General features: G+C 42.5%; 1 protein-coding gene across 1 annotated transcript; it reads right to left on the reverse strand.

Annotated features, from left to right (window-relative positions):
* Positions 1-3,119: 3,119 nt before the first annotated feature.
* LOC145938730 (uncharacterized) lies at positions 3,120-5,281 on the reverse strand. The gene is made up of 2 exons (XM_083042484.1): positions 5,179-5,281; positions 3,120-4,963 (listed from the first exon to the last, which is right to left on the reverse strand). The coding sequence occupies exons 1-2, from the start codon at positions 5,279-5,281 to the stop codon at positions 3,120-3,122; spliced, it is 1,947 nt and encodes a 648-aa protein (XP_082898610.1).
* Positions 5,282-19,402: the final 14,121 nt, after the last annotated feature.

Consider the following 19,402-nt stretch of genomic DNA (forward strand, 5'->3'; position numbering starts at 1 on the left):
CTAAAATCCCAACCATAGGATTTCTTATTCCAATGAATCATAGCGAAAAAATTATTTTCGCTGATTAGCGCAAGAACATCCGCGTATGGCTCGTACTGCCGAATTTTATCTTAATAAAAAATTTGAGTTTAATATTTAACGAGCAATTTAAAAATAAAAATAATATTTTTAAAGAATATTAATTTTTGAAATTAAAGGCATATAATTTAATTTTTTTTATATACAATAATATATAATGTAATAATAATTTTCAGAAGAAAAGCCTCTTTCTACGGAACGCACGCACGCACTCTCTCTCTCTCTCTCTCTCTCTCTCTCTCTCTCTCTCTCTCTCTCTCTCTCTCTCTCTCTCTCTCTCTCTCTCTCTTTCTCATAGAGACTGATAGAAAAACGAATTATTGAGAGAAAAGAAAGGGAATGTATAGGAAGGTATTAAATTATATCAAATTTATCAATATATTTTTTTATTTATATATATATAAATATATATTTAGACACATATATAGGAGTGTAATGTGTCTCTATTATATATGTGTGCCTCTTTTATATGTATTTTTAAACATGTTATATGTGTATGTACGCTAGTGTGGATCTGAAAGGGGACTTTGGGATTAAAAAACCTCTTTCTTCTAAAAAAAAAATAATAATAATTTTCGATCAGATTTTAGGTCAGTTCGTTTTCAATGAACTAACTTGCACTGACTGCACTAGTTCAGAGGTTGTCTTTTTCCTTCTAATATCGAGCAAAAAAGACAACCTCTGAACTAATACAACCAGTGCAAGTTAGTTAATCGAAAACGAACAGACCTTTTATATACTATATCTTGAAGATATTTAAGGTAAAATAATATGTAATAAAGACATTTAACAGACAGTTAAACAGTCAATGAAAATTATTTAAATAAAAAAACTTTTTCAAAGATGTAAAAAAATAAAAAATTTTATATTATTTAAAAAAAATTATTTAGTTTGATATTTTTCTTTTGGCTCAATTTTTAATATAATATTAATTTAGTATATTAATATAATTATAATTTAATATATTAATATAAAAATTATTTTAAACAAAAGGAATTTAAAATGGAATTTTGTTATCCTGCATTAAAGGCTAAACCAAAAGAAAAATATGAAACTAAAAAATTTTGCCAAAACCCCTCTTTTATTATTAATGTCAGAATCCGCTGCGCATATGTTTTTTGTAGACATTATAGATTTCTTATTTGTAAAAATTAATGGAAACTCCCCCTCGTCCTCTTCCTCGTCCTCCTCTTCCTCTTCCTCTTCCTCGTCTTCCTCTTCCTCGTCCTCTTCCTCCTCGCGTCCCACGTCCTCTCCATCCTCCCCGTCCTTTTTTTAAAGCATTTTCTACTGCAGAGTTTATTAGCGTGCCAAGTTCTTCTTTCTGAAACAAAAAAAATATATTATAATAAATATAAAAAGACACCTAACAAATGTATTGACATGTATAAATAAAAACATATAAAATATGTTGTCTTAGATTTTATTATATGTTGCTCGCAGAAAAGTAATTTAGCATTTCCAAGTTATATAATTATATAACAATTATACCAGCTAATGACAGAAGTTTGCTTTTGATATCATTTAGTTGTATCGACTTGTAAAATTATAAATATGGTATAATTATTTCTTGCATTGCTGGCGTATGTAAAATATTATTAATATAATTTAACAAGTCGATACTTAAAGAAATTGGCAATTTATACAAAATATCTAAAGTATACATTAATCGAAAAAGCTCATATATTATCAATAAAATTTCTATAATAAAAAAAGCAGAAAAATTGTAATAGTTATTTTAAAGGATATTTTTTATCCATAAAAAATTTTTGATAAAAATAATTCTATGGAGTAGAAACTAAAATAATTTTTCATAAATCATCGCATATAGATAGCATAGTATATGTCAGATATAACAAAAAAATTATTTTTAATATATACATACATTTTTAGAAATAAAAATCTAATAGATTAATTATATCACATTTATATAAATAATAATTTTGTAAGATTCATTAAGATAAGAAAGTTCATATAAATCTGCTTAGCAATTATATTTATATAAAAGAATGCTTATACTCGAAACACTCTTGTTAATTCATATATATATATATATATATATATATATATATATATATAATATATATTAATATGTTATTGCTAAATATTTTTTGAAAAAACTTTTAAAAAATTATCGTGTAATTTGCACATATATATAAATACATTTAAAATAATAATTATTATGTAACAAAATAATAAAAAAATATTAAATATTAAAATATTAATAAATATTAAATATATTTTATATTAAAAAATATATGTAAAATTTATATTACATATATAGTGAGTGATTGTATTATAAAACAAGATCAATACAATAAAAAATAAAAGTACAAAATACGGCAGAATTTATACAATTAAATGATATACAAATGATGAAAAGTTACCACTTACGTATCCATAAATGATGTCTTTCATCCGTCTGCAGCGGGAATCTATATAAACGTTTTCCATGCAATCTCGAACTCGTACAGTCCTTATACATGCAATTATCATAAAACGAAGTTATTCGGCACTGATTTGACATTTTTTAAAATAATTATTTACTTTTATAAAGCTATTTACTTTTACTATTGTTCTCGCCTCTCCGAATCACTAATTACCGTCGGGTGGAGGCTCGGAATTAATGTTAAATGTCTGACGGGGCGCGGTGATTCCGTAATCGCGAGGAGGCCGTTTCTCCTTTTCTTCCTCTATCTCGCGCTTGTATATCTTAGGCTACCTTGAAAACGCTGTCTTCGCAATAATGCTTGTTCTCGGAAGGTCGCTATCGATACTACTGAATAGTGTACAAATTCGGCGAACCTCGCTCCTTGCTCCAGGAATCGATCGCCCCGAGGCAAGGGGAGATCCGAGGAATTTACCCAAAAAAATTGTTGTTTCAAGTCCGAGAGCCTAGACACTCAGGGACATAAACGCTACGATTGCGGACCCGGTCCGCAGCCCAACATCCCGCCCGCCTCGTCCAGGGGACTAAACAAGGAAGTGAACCGCGGCGCCCGCCGCACGCCGCCCTGTTATCCAGTGATGGGGCTATGGATCTAAGGCGCCCGCAACCCTGGAAGTGGACAGATCTTAACCACGGGCCGCGTGAGACGGCAGGAGGCTGTCTCCACCGTCACGACGCGAACCAATCCGTCGCTTCCAGGGTGCACCTCACGTATCCTACCGAGCGCCCATTTCGATGGTGGCTGTAGCTCGTCCTTGACGAGGACGAGGGTTCCAATTTCCAGGTTGGCCGCGCGATCTCTCCATTTGCTCAGTTGGTGCAGATGTTGATGATACTCCTTTGACCACCGAGTCCAGAAGTGGTCTCGCATGAAGGCAATCAGCCGCCATCGAAGCCTGGGGTGACCGACACCGTCCGTGTCAACTGGTGGCTCCGGCACGTTGATCGGCGCCTCCCCCAGTAGAAGGTGTCCTGGGGTGAGCGCGGTAAGGTCCGTCGGGTCGGCACTCATCGGGTAGAGGGGCCTTGAGTTTAGGCACGCCTCCACCTGGCACAGCAGGGTCGAGATCTCTTCGTAGGTCAAGAGGTGGTCTCCTAGGACTCGCCGGAGGTGGTGTTTCGTTGCCTTGACCCCGGCCTCCCAAAGTCCGCCGAAGTGTGATGCCGAAGGGGGGATGAAGGTCCACTCCGTTCCGTCTGATGCGAGCTGCGCCCGGCAGTCTCTGTAAAAATTCGCTGCCGAGTCGAACATCTCTCGGAGCTCCCGTTCGGCACCTCGGAAGTTGGTGCCGTTGTCGCTGGCGAGTCGGGCGCAGCGACCACGTCTCGCCACAAAGCGCCGGAAGGCTGCGAGGAAGGAGGCTGTCGAGAGGTCCGAGACCGCCTCCAAGTGCACCGCTCTTGTCGCCATACATACGAAGAGGCAGATGTAACCCTTGGTGGTCTTGACTCCCCGCCCCTTCGAGGCCCGAAGTTGGATTGGCCCGGCATAGTCCACCCCTGAGGACCAAAATGGTCGTGCCTCTCGGACGCGGTCTGCAGGCAGCTGCCCCATCTGCTGCTGGGCAGGAGTGGCCCTGAAGCGGGCGCATCTTACGCAGCCATGAATCAGGGCCCGGATCAGGGTGTTGGCATGGACGATCCAGTATCGCCGGGTTAGCACGCTGCGGGTCAACTGTGGGCCGCCATGAAGGGTCCTATGGTGAGCGTCGCGGGCCAGCAACAGCGCGAGGTGACTCGTCTTCGCCAGGACGATCGGGTGTTTTTCTTCGTAGGCCAGTGGCGAGTGCTCCAAACGACCTCCGACCCGAATCAGACCTTCAGGTCCCAGTAAGGGTCTCAGCGCCCGGAGGGGAGACCGACTCGGCAGAGGTTTTCCTTGGGTGAGGGCCTCAAGCTCGCTCGCGTAATCCTGCCGCTGAACAATCCGTAACCATCGGAGTTGGCAGCTTTCCAGCTCGGCGACCGAGAGGTGCGGGGTTCTGTGGTCCGGTCCTCTGCGGAGAAGCCTGAGGCAGTATGCCGAGACTCGTATCAGCCTGGAAAGGGATGAAAACCTGTTGAGGAGCTCGTTCCCCGGGTTCGGTGGATCCTCCGTTGCCGCGAAGGCGCGTCGTTCCTCGAACGCTTCCTGGTTGTCGAGTTTCTCCGTCGGCCAGGCCTCGGCAACTTCCTCCAACCACGACGGGCCCCTCCACCAGAGGCGATGTTCCGCTAGCTCGGACGGCGAGACTCCCCGAGTCGCCAAGTCTGCAGGGTTCTCCCTCGTGGACACGTAGCGCCACCGCTCAGCAGGCACCAGATCTTGGATGACCGATACTCGATTGGCGACGAAAGGCTTCCAGCGGGATGGTTGCGCAGCCAAGCCAGAACGACCTTGGCGTCGCACCAGGCGTGGAGATCGGCCGCAGCAATGCCAAGGCCCGTCGCTGTCTTCTGCAGTAGTCGTGCGGCGAGCAGAGCGCCGCACAATTCCAGCCTCGGTATTGAGACTGGCTTCGCGGGAGCCACCTTGGTCTTCGCGACTAATAGACTCGCCCGTCAGTTGTTAGATGGTCCGGCGCCTCTCACGTAGACCACCGCAGCGTATGCCCGCTCCGAGGCGTCCGAGAAGCCGTGGAGTTCCAGACGATTGGAGACCCCTGTCCAACGGGGAACTCTCACATGGTCCAATTCCGGCAGCGATGACGTGAAGTTGAGCCATCGTTCGCGCAAGGCAGGCGGTAGAGTTTGATCCCAGTCCAGACCCGCCATCCAGAGGTCCTGAAGGAACGCCTTGGCTGCGACGAGCACTGGGGCCGCTCAGCCCGCCGGATCGAAGAGCCTTGCCACGTCGGACAGTATCGAACGTTTGGTGGGGTTTTCGGTCGAGGTCAGCCTCGGCACCGCTCGAAGCCTCAACGAGTCCCCCGTGGAAGTCCAGATGATGCCTAGGATGCCCACGCTTTCGGTCGCCGAGAAGAGTCTTTCCGCCTGGTCACCGTCCGGACATAGTTGCGGATGTGAGCTCGCCCACTTGCTTAGGCGGAAGCCTCCCGCCTCGAGAAGTTTCACCGTTTGCTCCCTGACCTGGAGAGCTTCCTCCATTGTATTCGCTCCTGCGAGAATATCATCAACATAGGTGTTGGTGCGGATGGCGGCCGCCCCACGCGGATGTCGATGACCTTCGTCCTGCGCCAGTTGCAGCAAGGTCCTGATGGCGAGGTACGGCGCCGAGGCCGTGCCGTACGTGACCGTGGTGAGCCGGAGGTCGCGCACTTCGGATTCCGGATCCGCCCGCCATAAGATTCGCTGGAGGTTGGAGTCGTCTGGGTGAATGCGGATCTGACGGAACATTTTCACAATGTCCGTCGTGAAGGCAAACTGGACGCCACCGCGAGGGCACCAACCAAAGGTCCTCTTGAAGTTTCGGTCCGGGAAGCAACACGTCGTTCAAGGAGACGCCCGTCGAAGTCTTGAAGGATGCGTTGAAGACAACCCTGATCTTGCCTTCCGGGTCCGTGCTTTTGACCACCGCGTGATGGGGCATGTAGTACGTCTCTTTGACGGTCCGCTCCTGTGTAGGCACCGCCTCCATGTTCCCTAACGAAAGGTACGAGGTGAGGAACTCCTCATACTTCTGCTTTAACTTCGCGTCACGCTCCAGGCGGCGCTCGGTGCTGAGGAGCATCTGCAAGGCACCGCGACGTGAGGCTCCAAGTGCCACCGTAGGTGTGTCTTTCCGGGGAAGGCGTACCTGGTACCTCCCTTCTGAGTCTCGGCTATGTGTCTCCGCAAACTGCTGTCCGCACCGCTCTTCGTCCGGGGTAAGCCTCTTCTCGCCCGGCAAGTCCTCCAAGTCCCAGGCGAAGATCCTCCTGAAGATCGGGCAGGGCCGACCCATGATGAGAGGCCACGCAGCTCTTCGCCGTGGCATCCGAGAGGGCCCCCATGAGCACCCAGCCGAAGATGGTAGAATGGGCGACCGGGTCGCCGGGCGACCCACTCCCTGGACACCTCCCTCGATGAGCAGGCCATACACGTCCGCCCCCAGGATTGCATCTACCGCGGCAGGCCGGTCGAAATTCGGATCAGTAAGCTCGAGCCCCTGCAGGTGACCAGATGCCCCTCGGGACGTGAGTACTCGGCGTCAGTGCGGTGAGTTTCAACAACACCAGGGCCCTTGGGACGGCGATCCGCAACGACAGCGAATGGTCCGCGCCGACCATGAAGGAAACCGCGTGCGTCGCTCGGTCTGTGGTGATGCCCTGTAGACCGGAAACCGTGACGTTGACTCGACGTCGCGGCAGTCTCAGTAACTGGGCCGCCCGCTCTGATACAAAGGACGCTTCTGATCCCGAATCCAACAGCGCGCGGACGGTGGTAATTCTGCCTGATCACCGATCAGCTTGACCCTCGCGGTTGCCAGGAGCACCATCCTCGATGTGGACGTTGACAGCGCGGCTACGCTGGTTGACTCTCCAGAGGATCCTGGTTTCTCGGTTGAAGTCGCCTCAGAAGATGCTGAAGAGGACGCCGGCGGCGACGTGGCCTCGGCAGTCGCGAAGTGCAGCAGCGAGTGGTGTTTCTCTCGGCACTGACGACAACGGTTCGTCGACGGACAGACCGAGGCTGCGTGACCTTGTCCAAGGCAGTTGAAACACGCCTTCTTCTTCCGCACTTGATCGCGGCGTTGCTCAGTCGGCAGCGCCTTGAATTTGGAGCATGCTCGCAAGGCATGCTGCTCACGACACAAGGGACACGTGGGTCCGTTGTTGTTGGCCTCCGTGGACGTCGCATGCGAGAGGAGTTCGTCCTTGGAGCCTCCCCGCCTTGACCTTGATGAAGAGAGGGTGTTCGGAGCCGATCGCGGGTTGGCGGCTTCCAAGGCACGCGCCCACGTGAGAAGAAAGTCCTTCAGTTCCTTGAAGGTCGGGAAATCCTGTGTCGAACCTTGCGACGACTCCCACAGGAGGCGGGTGGCCGAGTCTAGTTTCTCGACTAGGAGGTGGACGAACCAGTCGTCCCAGTGTTTCACCGGGCGGCCCAACGCTTTGAACGACCGCGAGGCCTGACTGACGACAGTGATGAGTCGGTTGATTTCCGCGGCGGAAGATTTCATAACTGGGGGCGCGGAGAGCACCGCCTTCATGTGGGTTGCCAAAAGAACGCGAGGGTTGTCGTACCTGCACGACAGCTCCTCCCAGGCAAGAGCATATCCTTCAGCGGAAAGTTCAATATTGGCGACGACGGCGGCCGCTTCCCCTGTGAGACTGGCTCTTAGGTACTGCATCTTCTGGATAGGGGCGAGGCCCGCTACGTCATGAACCAGCGATTTAAAGAGCTGGTGAAATGCTTCCCACGTCAACAGATCTCCGTTAAATGTTGGCAAGTTGATCTTCGGCAGCTGAATCTGTTTGAGCAGGGAACTGCCTTCGTCTCTCGGCTCTGGTGTCTTAGACATGACGAGGAAGCTGGAAATGCGCGATTTCGCCGCCACGTAGCCATCCTCCGTGATGGTGAAGACGTCCTTCTTCATGTAGTCCGAGTCGTCGACATCGTCGAAAGCCAAGAGGGCCTCGTGCCCTTCCAGGAACCGAGTCCAATACATCTCGAGCAGCTGAAGGCGAGCCGTGAGGAAAGACTTCGTCAGCTTGTCCTTCCCGGCTTTGGTGGCATTGTCCCAAAATCTTTCGATCAGGCCAGCGATATGGGCTTGTTTTTTGATCGAGATGTCCATTGCGATAGTCGCCAAAACGAACTAGTCGGCTCCAAATTTTGTTGTCGCAGCGCGACCGGCTGATCGAGCGTTGGGTCGCGGTAGGCGAGACGCACGCGAGGCAACGGGGGCTCGCGCCGATAGGCGAGACGTGCGTGGAGCAGAGATGTCTCGCGCCGCTGGGCGAGACGCGCGCGGAGCAGCAGGGGCTCGCGCCGATTGACGAGACGTGCGCGGGGCAGAGAGGTCCCACTCCGATGGGTGAGACGCACGCGAGGCAACGGGGGCTCGCGCCGATGGACGAGACGTGCGCGGAGAGGACCGGCTCCGATGGGCGAGACGCGCGCGGGCAGCAGGGGCTCGCGCCGTCCCACGCAATCCACTTGGTTCGCGCACAACCCGATGAGACCTATCACCCGCGAACTGCACTGTTCGGTGCACAAGCGAGAGATGACACGCACAGTCACTTTTAGCGGAATCCAATTCCGGCCCGCATCAATACGGCTCGAAGGACCAAAAATGTTCTCGCCTCTCCGAATCACTAATTACCGTCGGGTGGAGGCTCGGAATTAATGTTAAATGTCTGACGGGGCGCGGTGATTCCGTAATCGCGAGGAGGCCGTTTCTCCTTTTCTTCCTCTATCTCGCGCTTGTATATCTTAGGCTACCTTGAAAACGCTGTCTTCGCAATAATGCTTGTTCTCGGAAGGTCGCTATCGATACTACTGAATAGTGTACAAATTCGGCGAACCTCGCTCCTTGCTCCAGGAATCGATCGCCCCGAGGCAAGGGGAGATCCGAGGAATTTACCCCAAAAAATTGTTGTTTCAAGTCCGAGAACCTAGACACTCAGGGACGTAAACGCTACGATTGCGGACCCGGTCCGCAGCCCAACTATAATTATTTTTTTATATTAAGTTTTTAATAAAAGCTAAATATTTTGCACGTATACGCATAAAAAACGACATACGTTACATAACACAAAAACTAATAAAAAAAAATCCTTTATAGATATATAATCGCGTGTAAAATCCGTTACCGACAAAAACAGCGAAGCACGACAAAACAAAACGTGTACTTCTCTCGAGATCGTCAAGCGAAGACAGCGAGTGTAACTTGACTCGCGATATTTATTCCTTCTCCCCCCCTCTATCCTGCCACACATCTATATGTAGTAACGGAAAATTTTTCTTATTCAGAGTCAGTGTGCGTGCGCATGTGCCTATATGTACAGGAGTATTTGTTTCGCCAAAATTATTTTACTGACAACATTTTATGAAAAATATTTTATAATATATTAAATTTATTATTTTTTTATTCTTTTATTTATTATTTCAATTCTTTTTCCCTTAAAAAATTCTATATTTAGTTCATTATTTAAGTATATAATTTATTTTATCTCTGTTTTTTATATATTACGAGAATAACATATTTTACATGTGCATATCATATATAATTATTTCATTAATAGTATATATTGATGTTTATAGTATATATTTGACTGAAAAATCGCGCAGTTAACAAAGTTAATTAACTTTAATCACATTTTTATGCGGCACATATTCTGATCTATAAAATTATGGATGTAGCACGGACACGAACCAAAAAATTGTGGATGTACAGCACGGACATGAACCAAACTTAGCTCTTTTATCGACATCGAAAGTGGATGTGGCCATGTAGTTCCGGGCGACCGTAAAATGGATGTACGTGACGCTAGTGTGCGGCCTAGAAAAAGCGTCGTACGAAAAATGACGGCGTGGCGCCTCTCATTCTTCTCTCTGGTACTGTCCTGGCTCCCTCTATCCTTATTCCTTTTTTCCTCAAACAATTTTCCCAATATTATTTAAAAAATTCCAAATTAATTTAATCGGGTCTAAATCGCATTCTTTTAACCACTTCTTTATATTATAAGGGTACTTTACTTTCCATTTTTCTAATTTTATATATAACTTGGTTCTTTCATCATCGTACAGACAACAACTCCATATAATATGACTTATATCTTGTATTTCTGTTCCACATTCACACCTCGCATTATCAATATAATTTTTTCTAGCTAAGGACTCGTTTAGATTATAATGATTGGCTCTAATCCTATTAACTAATGTTACCACTCCTCTTTTCTCGTTATAATCTCTAAACCAGGGATAATTACTCTCTCTCTTATAATAATTATCAAAGTATACCTTCCCCTTAAATTCTGCTTCTAGTTCAACTCTAGTTTTAGTTATTTCTAACATTTCTCTTTTATAATATTTCTTCCAATCACCATATGGTACGCGTATCCTATCATCTTTTATACCTTCTGTTGCTTCTTTCGCTAAACTGTCCGCAGCTTCATTCCCCTTGATTCCCTTATATCCTGGTATCCATCCTATAATTATTCTATTTTTTTCCTTTTTTCCCCCATCAGTTTCCCTCTTTTTTTTAATTCTCCATTTATTCCTAAACTCGTATATTCTCTATTTGATATTAAGTATGAATTCATTTTCATAAGCGTTAAACCTACTATCTCTTAATTTTTCTACCACACTCTTAGAATCTGTCAGTATTAATACATCTCTATTTATCCGTTCATCTAATATTATTCCTATTACCTTTTCTATTGCTAATGCTTCTGCAGAGAAAATTGAGCATTTATTGTTTATGCTCATTTGATATCCTATATCTGATTCTTCTCTTGCTATCCCTATTCCTACGCTTCTTTTATTTTCTTGCTTTGATCCATCTGTATAAAAAATTTCCACATTATTTTCCAAATTAAATTTATCGATAAATTTTAGTATCAAATCTCTATCTTCCATCTTTTCTCGATTCTTCTTTAAAGCCCCTATTCTTGTATCCGTCTCAATTTCATCTATTAAACACCAGTAATCTGTATGAAATATATCAAAGTTTTCATATCGTGCCATTTCATTTCTATTTTTATATACCTCTGTCCAAGCGTTCACCATCACACAGTTATTACTTCTTGGGTTTACAAACCTATGTCTTCTAACTAATTCCTCGTACCTCATCATGCTTTCAATGATATCTATACTTCCATACATTATCTTTTTGATCCAGAAGTTCCTAGCGAGGAATCCCGCTCTTTCCTCCATTCTCATAACTTTTGCTTCAGCTACCATTATATTAGTGGATGTACTGTTTCTGTATCCTAAAACTATTCTAATACCTTTATACTGCATCTTCTCAATTGTCCCTCTGCCTCTCACATCCTTTGGGAAAATTACAAATATGCCATAATCTACTACCGACCTTATAAATGCTTTGTATACTAATAATGCCATATTCACTTCCATACCCCATGACACCCTGTTAAGCCATTTCAATATATTGCATCTTCTTTCTACTTTTCCTTTCACTGCTTCTATTTGTCTTCCATATGTTGTCTGAATATCATATATTATTCCTAAGAAACTAGCTTCTCTTTCATATCTTACCATTTCTTCTTTTATCTCTATACCTCTGCGTCTATTAATTTCTCCTTTTTTATTAAATCCTATTAGTTTTGTTTTAGATGGTTCAATTTCTAATCCTATTTTTAATAGCTTTTTATCTAACGTCTCTAATGATCTTTCTAATCTTTCCTCCATTAATCCAATATTTTTCCCTGTTATATATATGGCGACGTCATCCGCATACTGCAGCATTTTAATTCCTTCTTCCAGTTTATTTCCTAAATTCCTTGTGTATACAGCATATAGCAGTGGACTCAGGACTCCCCCTTGGGGTAGCCCTTTATTTATCACTCTTTCCTCTTCTTCCTTTTCGTTGATAACTACTTTCGTCACTCTGTCCTTCATCCATACGTCTATATATCTTATTATTCTCACTGGACACTCTATTTCATCCAATTTTCCAATTAATATATTTCTAATAACATTGTCATACGCCGATGATATATCCAGAAATACAGCTATCGTCGATTTTTCCTCCAGAAATCCTTTTTCAATATCTATTGATAGTCTGGCTGTGTTATCGTTGCATGACCTTCCTTTTCTAAAGCCGTTTTGTGTGTCGTCCAATATCTTTTTATGTTCCAACCACCACATTAGTCTATCGTTAACCATTCTTTCCAGTATCTTCCCTATGCAGCTGGACATAGTAATCGGTCTTACCTTTTCTTTGTTCGGTTTATCTATAAATATCACTTGATTCCTTTTCCACTCCCTCATCATATATCCATTTCTGAAACATTCATTGAAAATCTTTAACAATTCAGTCTTCATCTTTATTTCGCACTTCTGTATCATCTTATACTTAACGTGGTCCAATCCAGGTGATGATTTTATTTTGGCTCTTCTCAATGCATTTTCCAGATCAGATATCACAAATTCCCTGTCAAAGCTACTCTCTTCTGCCCTATAAAATTCATTATCTAGTTCTTCTATTTCTACCCATGGAGGCGCAATTTTATCAACTTCTCTTCTTACTACTTTGTCCCTATCTTTTCCTTGCCATTTCCTCCAATCTATCGTATTAAAGCTGTTTTTAATTATTTTCATCTTCTTCCATACGTATCCTAAATTTGTGTTCTTGTTGAGATTATTAGTAAATTCTTTGAAATCTTCTCTCTTCTTTCGTCTAATAACTTTCCTTGCAACCGCTCTAAGCCTTTTATATTCTATAAAATTGTAACGACGCCCCCGCGTCGTTCCCGACCGTCCACCCGTCGGAAGGCTGCGCCCGGCGAACACCGGCCGGGCAGGGCAGCAGGCGCCGAGCGCCACATTTAATTACTCAAACCGTTAAACACGGTTCACCGAAAACGCCCGACGCGCGCCGAAATAAGACGAGGATTATCACCCCCACTCCCTCTCCTTCGATCCAGCCTCCGATCCCGTTACTCGATCCATATAAAAAGAAAGCTCGCGATAAGAGCTCTCTCAGATACCGTTCCGACTCCGCCGTACCGGAGAATCCTTCCGCCCGGAATAAGAGACCGAGGTAGACGAGTACGCTGCCTCTGCGGAGCTAATCTCCGTACTCCAAACTTCCGGCTTCCGCTTCCACCGTCCGCCGTAACAAGATTTCTAAATTTAAATATTCTGCGGTTAAAAGTGAAAAATGAATATATAAATATAAGTATAAAACATAAAAAACAAGTTTCGTAGAATGTAGACAAGACTTTACATCTATTCTCATTCATACAAGGCTGTACGCGAATAATAAAAGGTCGAAAACATGAATATAATACCTTGAAATTTGAATATTCTGTGGTAAAAAGTTAAAAGTGAATCTGTCTATATTGGAGCATAACAAACAAGTTTCGTAGGATGTAGACGCGAATTTACATCTATTCTAAACCATTGTAACGTCCCGTCATTTTCGCGAAACCATATTTTTGCGCGCTACTGTTTTTCCTGCGCCAATACTTAAAATTTAAGGATAATTAATGATTTTCCTCTTTACATATAATTGTTTAGACTAAAATCAAGCATTTATATTATTAATTACTAACCATACCAAATCTAGGGTCTCCAGTTATCTAGTTCTAACTAGCCGCTACCAGGAACTAGCGATCCGACCAATCAAACGTCATCCGAGACCCCTGAGCGTATACTTCAACTAACCAGTTGTTATTATATGAAACTAACCCTTAGCAATAAGAATATATTTTAATCATGACTAACCCACCTATATATGAATATTCAATATTAATTAAACAATATAATAATATTATTTATGGAATCAGAAACATAATAACTTGTCGAACTTTACTTAACGATTTAAGACTTATAGTAATGAGTTTTAGAAGTATTTTAATCATTGACAGAATTATTATGAGGAAGGTTCCATAAATCCTTATCTTGCGATGCATTGTAACGACAAGCCTGCGACAAGCATTCGATGAATTACTAAAAGTGTTCAAACACTTAATATTTTAAGATTTCATCCGCAATTATATTTACGAAGCCTTATTTCAGTCATTAAATGATTTCGATAACGAACCCAAGATTATTAAGATTTATTGAGTAAATTATTAAATGAAGAGACTTATAAATAAGGCCCAAGTGGATATAATTAAAGAGAATATTTTATTACAGAATTAAGTCAAACGAGAACAAGAAAGTCTCGATATTACGTTATGGAATCATAATTCTATAATTTAGAAATAACTTAATCTTACCCTATTGCATTAAACTCAAGTTTTATTATAAATTATCAATCATTAAGAATTCCAATTAATAACATAAAATAAATTATATAAGAAATGATTCCATAAACGTACAAATGAATATTTGGCGAACTACAAGAAACTTTAACATGTATCTATGCGCAGACCCCTCTAAAATCAGCTCACAATCAGCAAGTAATTAAGTGCCGATCGTAGGTGACAAGCCGCTTCCGTCCGTTATCTCCCTCGCGTTATCGGATGCTAGCGTTCAAACCACAAAAGAATAATAAATTAGACACTTCTTGGAATCGTCGCTCCTCATCTCAAGCTCACCGCCTAACTTCGATATCCGGTCCAGATTATCTAAAACTCGTAAATTGATAGTTGACACCTAGAGCGTTCGCTCCTGCGGGTCACCGTATCGTGACCTCTTAGTACAATTTATTGTGACATATTCCAAGAAAACGTCTTTCTTAGAAATCCCCACCAAAAGGGAATTGCACACGACACTCAGATTTTTCTCTATTTGATGGGTATATAAACCCTTAATTCTTAACTTCATTGCGGCATACCATCATTATCATCTCACCGTAACTCTACGGCATCTCATTATCGAGATCCCACCGTAGCTCTACAGTACATCATTTCTGTAGCCTTACGATACTCTGTATAAAGTCACGCGTTTGCCGTCAACTGCGTCGACATACCCAATTTGTTAGTCGCGCATAGAATTATAAAGTAAAAGTTAAATAAAGAACTCTTGTGCTTCAAAACTCGAATACGTTGATTTTGCCAAACATCCCGCGACCGAGGTCCTAGAGAAGGGAAGAAGGCGAACGAGCGTATTACGATCCACTGCCTGAAGTTCACAGTCTATCACAAGGTAAGTACTTATAATTACCCAGACTATTTAACACGCCAATTTTAATTCTAAGTTACGTTAGACTGACAATTCTCTTTCAATCACTACCTTCTCCTAAAACAAATAAACGAAATCCACTGTTAAGCATTGCATGCAGCTAACAGTTTCCCGTTGTCAATCGGTATTTATCAAATTAGAATCCAACTACCTTTCCATAATTTATTCAAGGTATCAATATCAGAAACTAGCAATATTAACGTGTAGAAACAGTACTCTTGATATCACTCGGACGTCGTCCAATCCACATTTTACCTCTAGCCGTTGGACGTACCTTTCGTAAGTCCATACGACTCTCTACCATTTCCTCAGCATCCCGTCGTTGTCGAGCACCCAGCGATAGTGCCTGGTGACAAAGCTCCCCTCAACACCCTGCGTTATTTCCATCGTCGACGATAGGCATCCTTCGTATGCCCGAAGACAACTTCTCATTACCTTCTCTCGCCTAATAATATCGATAACAAGAGACAATATATCGCGTAAGAATTCTTAAATAGAATTCTAGAATTAATTTCGCTCTGGACGTGGTCCAATCCTCATTTTACCTATAGTTGCAACGCATACTTTTACCGTAGGCACAAGCAACTTTCTGCCATTTCCTCAACTTCCTTTCGTTGTCGAGCACCCAGCGATAGTGCCTGGTGACAAAGCTCCCATCAATACCCTACGTTATTTCCATCGTCGACGACAGGCATCCTTCGTATGCCCGAAGACATTCTCCTTAACCATCGACCTTCCTTTTGAATTTGTATTTAAGATCAAATGAATAGACGTATCGAATATTGATATCTCACTTCCTCAAGCTCACCCTTCATGTTATCTCACGATAGTTCTTATCTAACTCATTATAAGCCCTTCATTCCGACCATATAACCCCTTGTAGATGAGCAACCCGAGAGACAGAAAAGCACGTCGGAAAAGGAGGAATCATCGAGCCGGCTTGAAAACTCGCGAAGCCCGCGTTATATCGACTTTACGCTGGCTTAAGCGTAAAGCACTTAAAAATAAGCCGCGTGTCAAATCGTGTGAAATAGTATCATTTTCTCCCGATACATTGCGTCGCTTAAAAACCTCATCTTCTCAAACTAATACTCCACGAAGCTTAACAAACGAGCACGAAATAACGCCTGTAATAAATTTACCGTCAGGCTTAGATTCATACTCTCCAGAATTAATATTATTCTCTGAATGGTGTCAGAACATACGCTATTTAAAAGAAAATTACACTGCAGATAACCATCAAGAAGAATCTCAATCTAACGATTTAATCTCTCAGCTAAAAACTCAACTCCCCGAGAATTCTTTAGAAATAGATGAGTACGACAATTATCTAAATTATTGATGTATGTACACTTAATCATATGTGCATTAAATATATTATTCTCATCATTGCCTCTACCAATTAATTCAAATGCTACCCAGATCTACTGAATTAGACGTCCAAGGATTAACAAACGATGATGCAAATTCAATTATAAATATAATTATCGGGCTACTAACTGACGTTTTAGAAGGAACTATTGATATCGATCAACTCATAGTCTGCTTAGATAATCTTCATATCCCTGGTGCTCAAATAAGCGTCGAATTCACAGACGATTAAATAAATATCAAATTCATTTTATTAATTAGCCCCTGAATTATTATTATCATCCAGATGAATAAACAACTTCAAGGCTTAATTTGCAATACAATTTACCAATTAATACTCAATTTGATCTATGAATATTTGAATGGTAAAATAACTTTCGATCAAGTCATAACTATTTTAAACGACATCGAAGATATCGCTAATAGATTCGATACTCCCAACTAGTAACTAATACCCCACTCCTGTGACCTACAACATTCCCTAGATCCGTAACTTCGGTCCTAGCTCTCGGCGTCCCAGAGGTATAGCCGGTGTAAGCAGGTTGCCTCACAAAAATAGAGAGCGCCCGTTTTCTCACTAGCCTAGGCATAGAGAGAGAAGGAAGATCACCCAGACGTGACACCATACAAGGTTGTACGCGAATAATAAAAGGTCGAAAACATGAATATAATACTTTGAAATTTCTATATCCTGCGGTAAAAAGTGAAAAGTGAATCTATAAATATTGGAGCATAAAAAACAAGTTTCGTAGGATGTGGACGCGACTCTACATCTATTCTAAACCATACAAGACTGTACGCGAATAATAAAAGCTCTAAAACATGAATAAAATACCTTGAAATTTGAATATTCTGCGGTAAAAAGTTAAATCTATCTATATTGGAGCATAACAAACAAGTTTCGTAGGATGTAGACACGACTTTACATCTATTGTAAACCATACAAGGCTGTACGCGAATAATAAAAGCTCGAAAACATGAATATAATACCTTGAAATTGGAATATTCTGCGGTAAAAAGTGAAAAGTAAATCTATCTATATTGGAGCATAACAAACAAGTTTTGTAGGATGTAGACGCGACTTTACATCTATTCTAAACCATACAAGGCTGTACGCGAATAATAAAAGGTCGAAAACATGAATATAATACCTTGAAATTGGAATATTCTGCAGTATAAAGTGAAAAGTTAATCTATCTATATTGGAGCATATAAAACTACGAGGGTTGTCTGAAAAGTTTCCGACCTAACAAAGATACAAGACATTTTTTCTTCAAATTAATTTTTATTTTTCTACATAGTCTCCTTGTAAGTCTATACACTTCTCCCAGCGATGCTCCCATCTCTTCAACCCGTCCAAATAGTACTCGGCGTCTTTCTCTGCAAAATAGTTGTTTACGAAGGTGATGGCCTCCTCATTCGACGAAAATCTCTGTCCTCCGAGCGCAACTTTTAGCTTAGGGAACAAAAAAAAGTCGCTTGGGGCTAGATCTGGTGAGTAAGGAGGGTGGTCAAGCAGTTCAAACCGTAATTCGTGGATTTTCGCCATGGCAACCGCTGAGGTGTGAGACGGCGCATTGTCTTGGTGAAACAAAATTTTTTTTTCTGCAAATGCGGCCGTTTTTCCGCAATTTCTGCCTTCAGCTTGTCAAGTACTGATGCGTAGTATGCTTCTGTAATGGTTTTTCCTTTTTGAAGATAATCGATTAAGATAACTCCATGACTATCCCAGAAAACAGTTGCCATCACTTTCCCAGCCGAAGGAACAACCTTTGCTTTTTTTGGAGCCGATTCCCCCTTCGCAGTCCACTGTTTTGACTGTGTTTTTGTTTCTGGAGTTTAATGGTGTATCCAAGTTTCATCTACAGTAATTAATCGGCGCCAAAACTCTGATTTATTGCGCCTAAACTGCGCCAACAGAGCGTTGGAAATGTTCATTCAAACACGTTTTTGGTCCAAAGTGAGCAAACGCGGCACCCAACGCACGGGCAGCTTTCTCATGCCTAAATCTTGATTCAATATGTGACAAACACGTTCTTTGGACATGTTCATAGCCTCTGCTATCTCTCTAACTTTAATTCGACGGTTGTCTAGCACCGTTTGGTGAACTTGAGCGATATTATCGTCAGTGGTTGCAGTTTTTGGACGTCCCGAACGTTCATCGTCACCCAAGCTGGTACGGCCACGTTTAAATTCAGCAGCCCAAAATTTCACGGTGGTAAATGATGGTGCAGAGTCCCCGTACACAGCGTCCAACTCGTCTTTGATTTGCGTAGCAATGTTGTCTTTGAAGGCGTATTGCCTTTCAAAAACAAATATTTAATGACAGCTCGATACTCGATTTTTTCCATTTTCAAAAAAACACTCACATCGACTCACTCAAATGATTGTCAAACAACAACTGCGCGTCCAAAATGGCTGAAATTTTGGTGAGTACCTTTCAAAGCATGCGCAAACACATTCCCCAACTTTTGTTTACGAGTGCTGCCATCTTCATGTTGAGGTCGGAAACATTTCAGACAACCCTCGTAGTTGCGAGTGATTAAGACGCGACTTTACGGCTGTACGCAAATAATAAAAGCTCGAAAACCACAATAATAATACTTTAAAATTTCAATATTCTCTTTCAAAAATTGACAAATGAATCTATAAATATTAGAGCATAGGTTTGAGGTTATATATAATTTACATATGTGTAAGGCTCAGAGATATTTTGCGAGATTACCTCGCGGAAACTCAACGAGTCCAGGCAGTGTGGCGATA

This window comes from Prenolepis imparis, unplaced genomic scaffold, assembly GCF_030444845.1.
Source record: "Prenolepis imparis isolate NDT839.2.m4 unplaced genomic scaffold, iyPreImpa1.0 SCAF_7, whole genome shotgun sequence".
Lineage (NCBI taxonomy): Eukaryota > Metazoa > Arthropoda > Insecta > Hymenoptera > Formicidae > Prenolepis > Prenolepis imparis.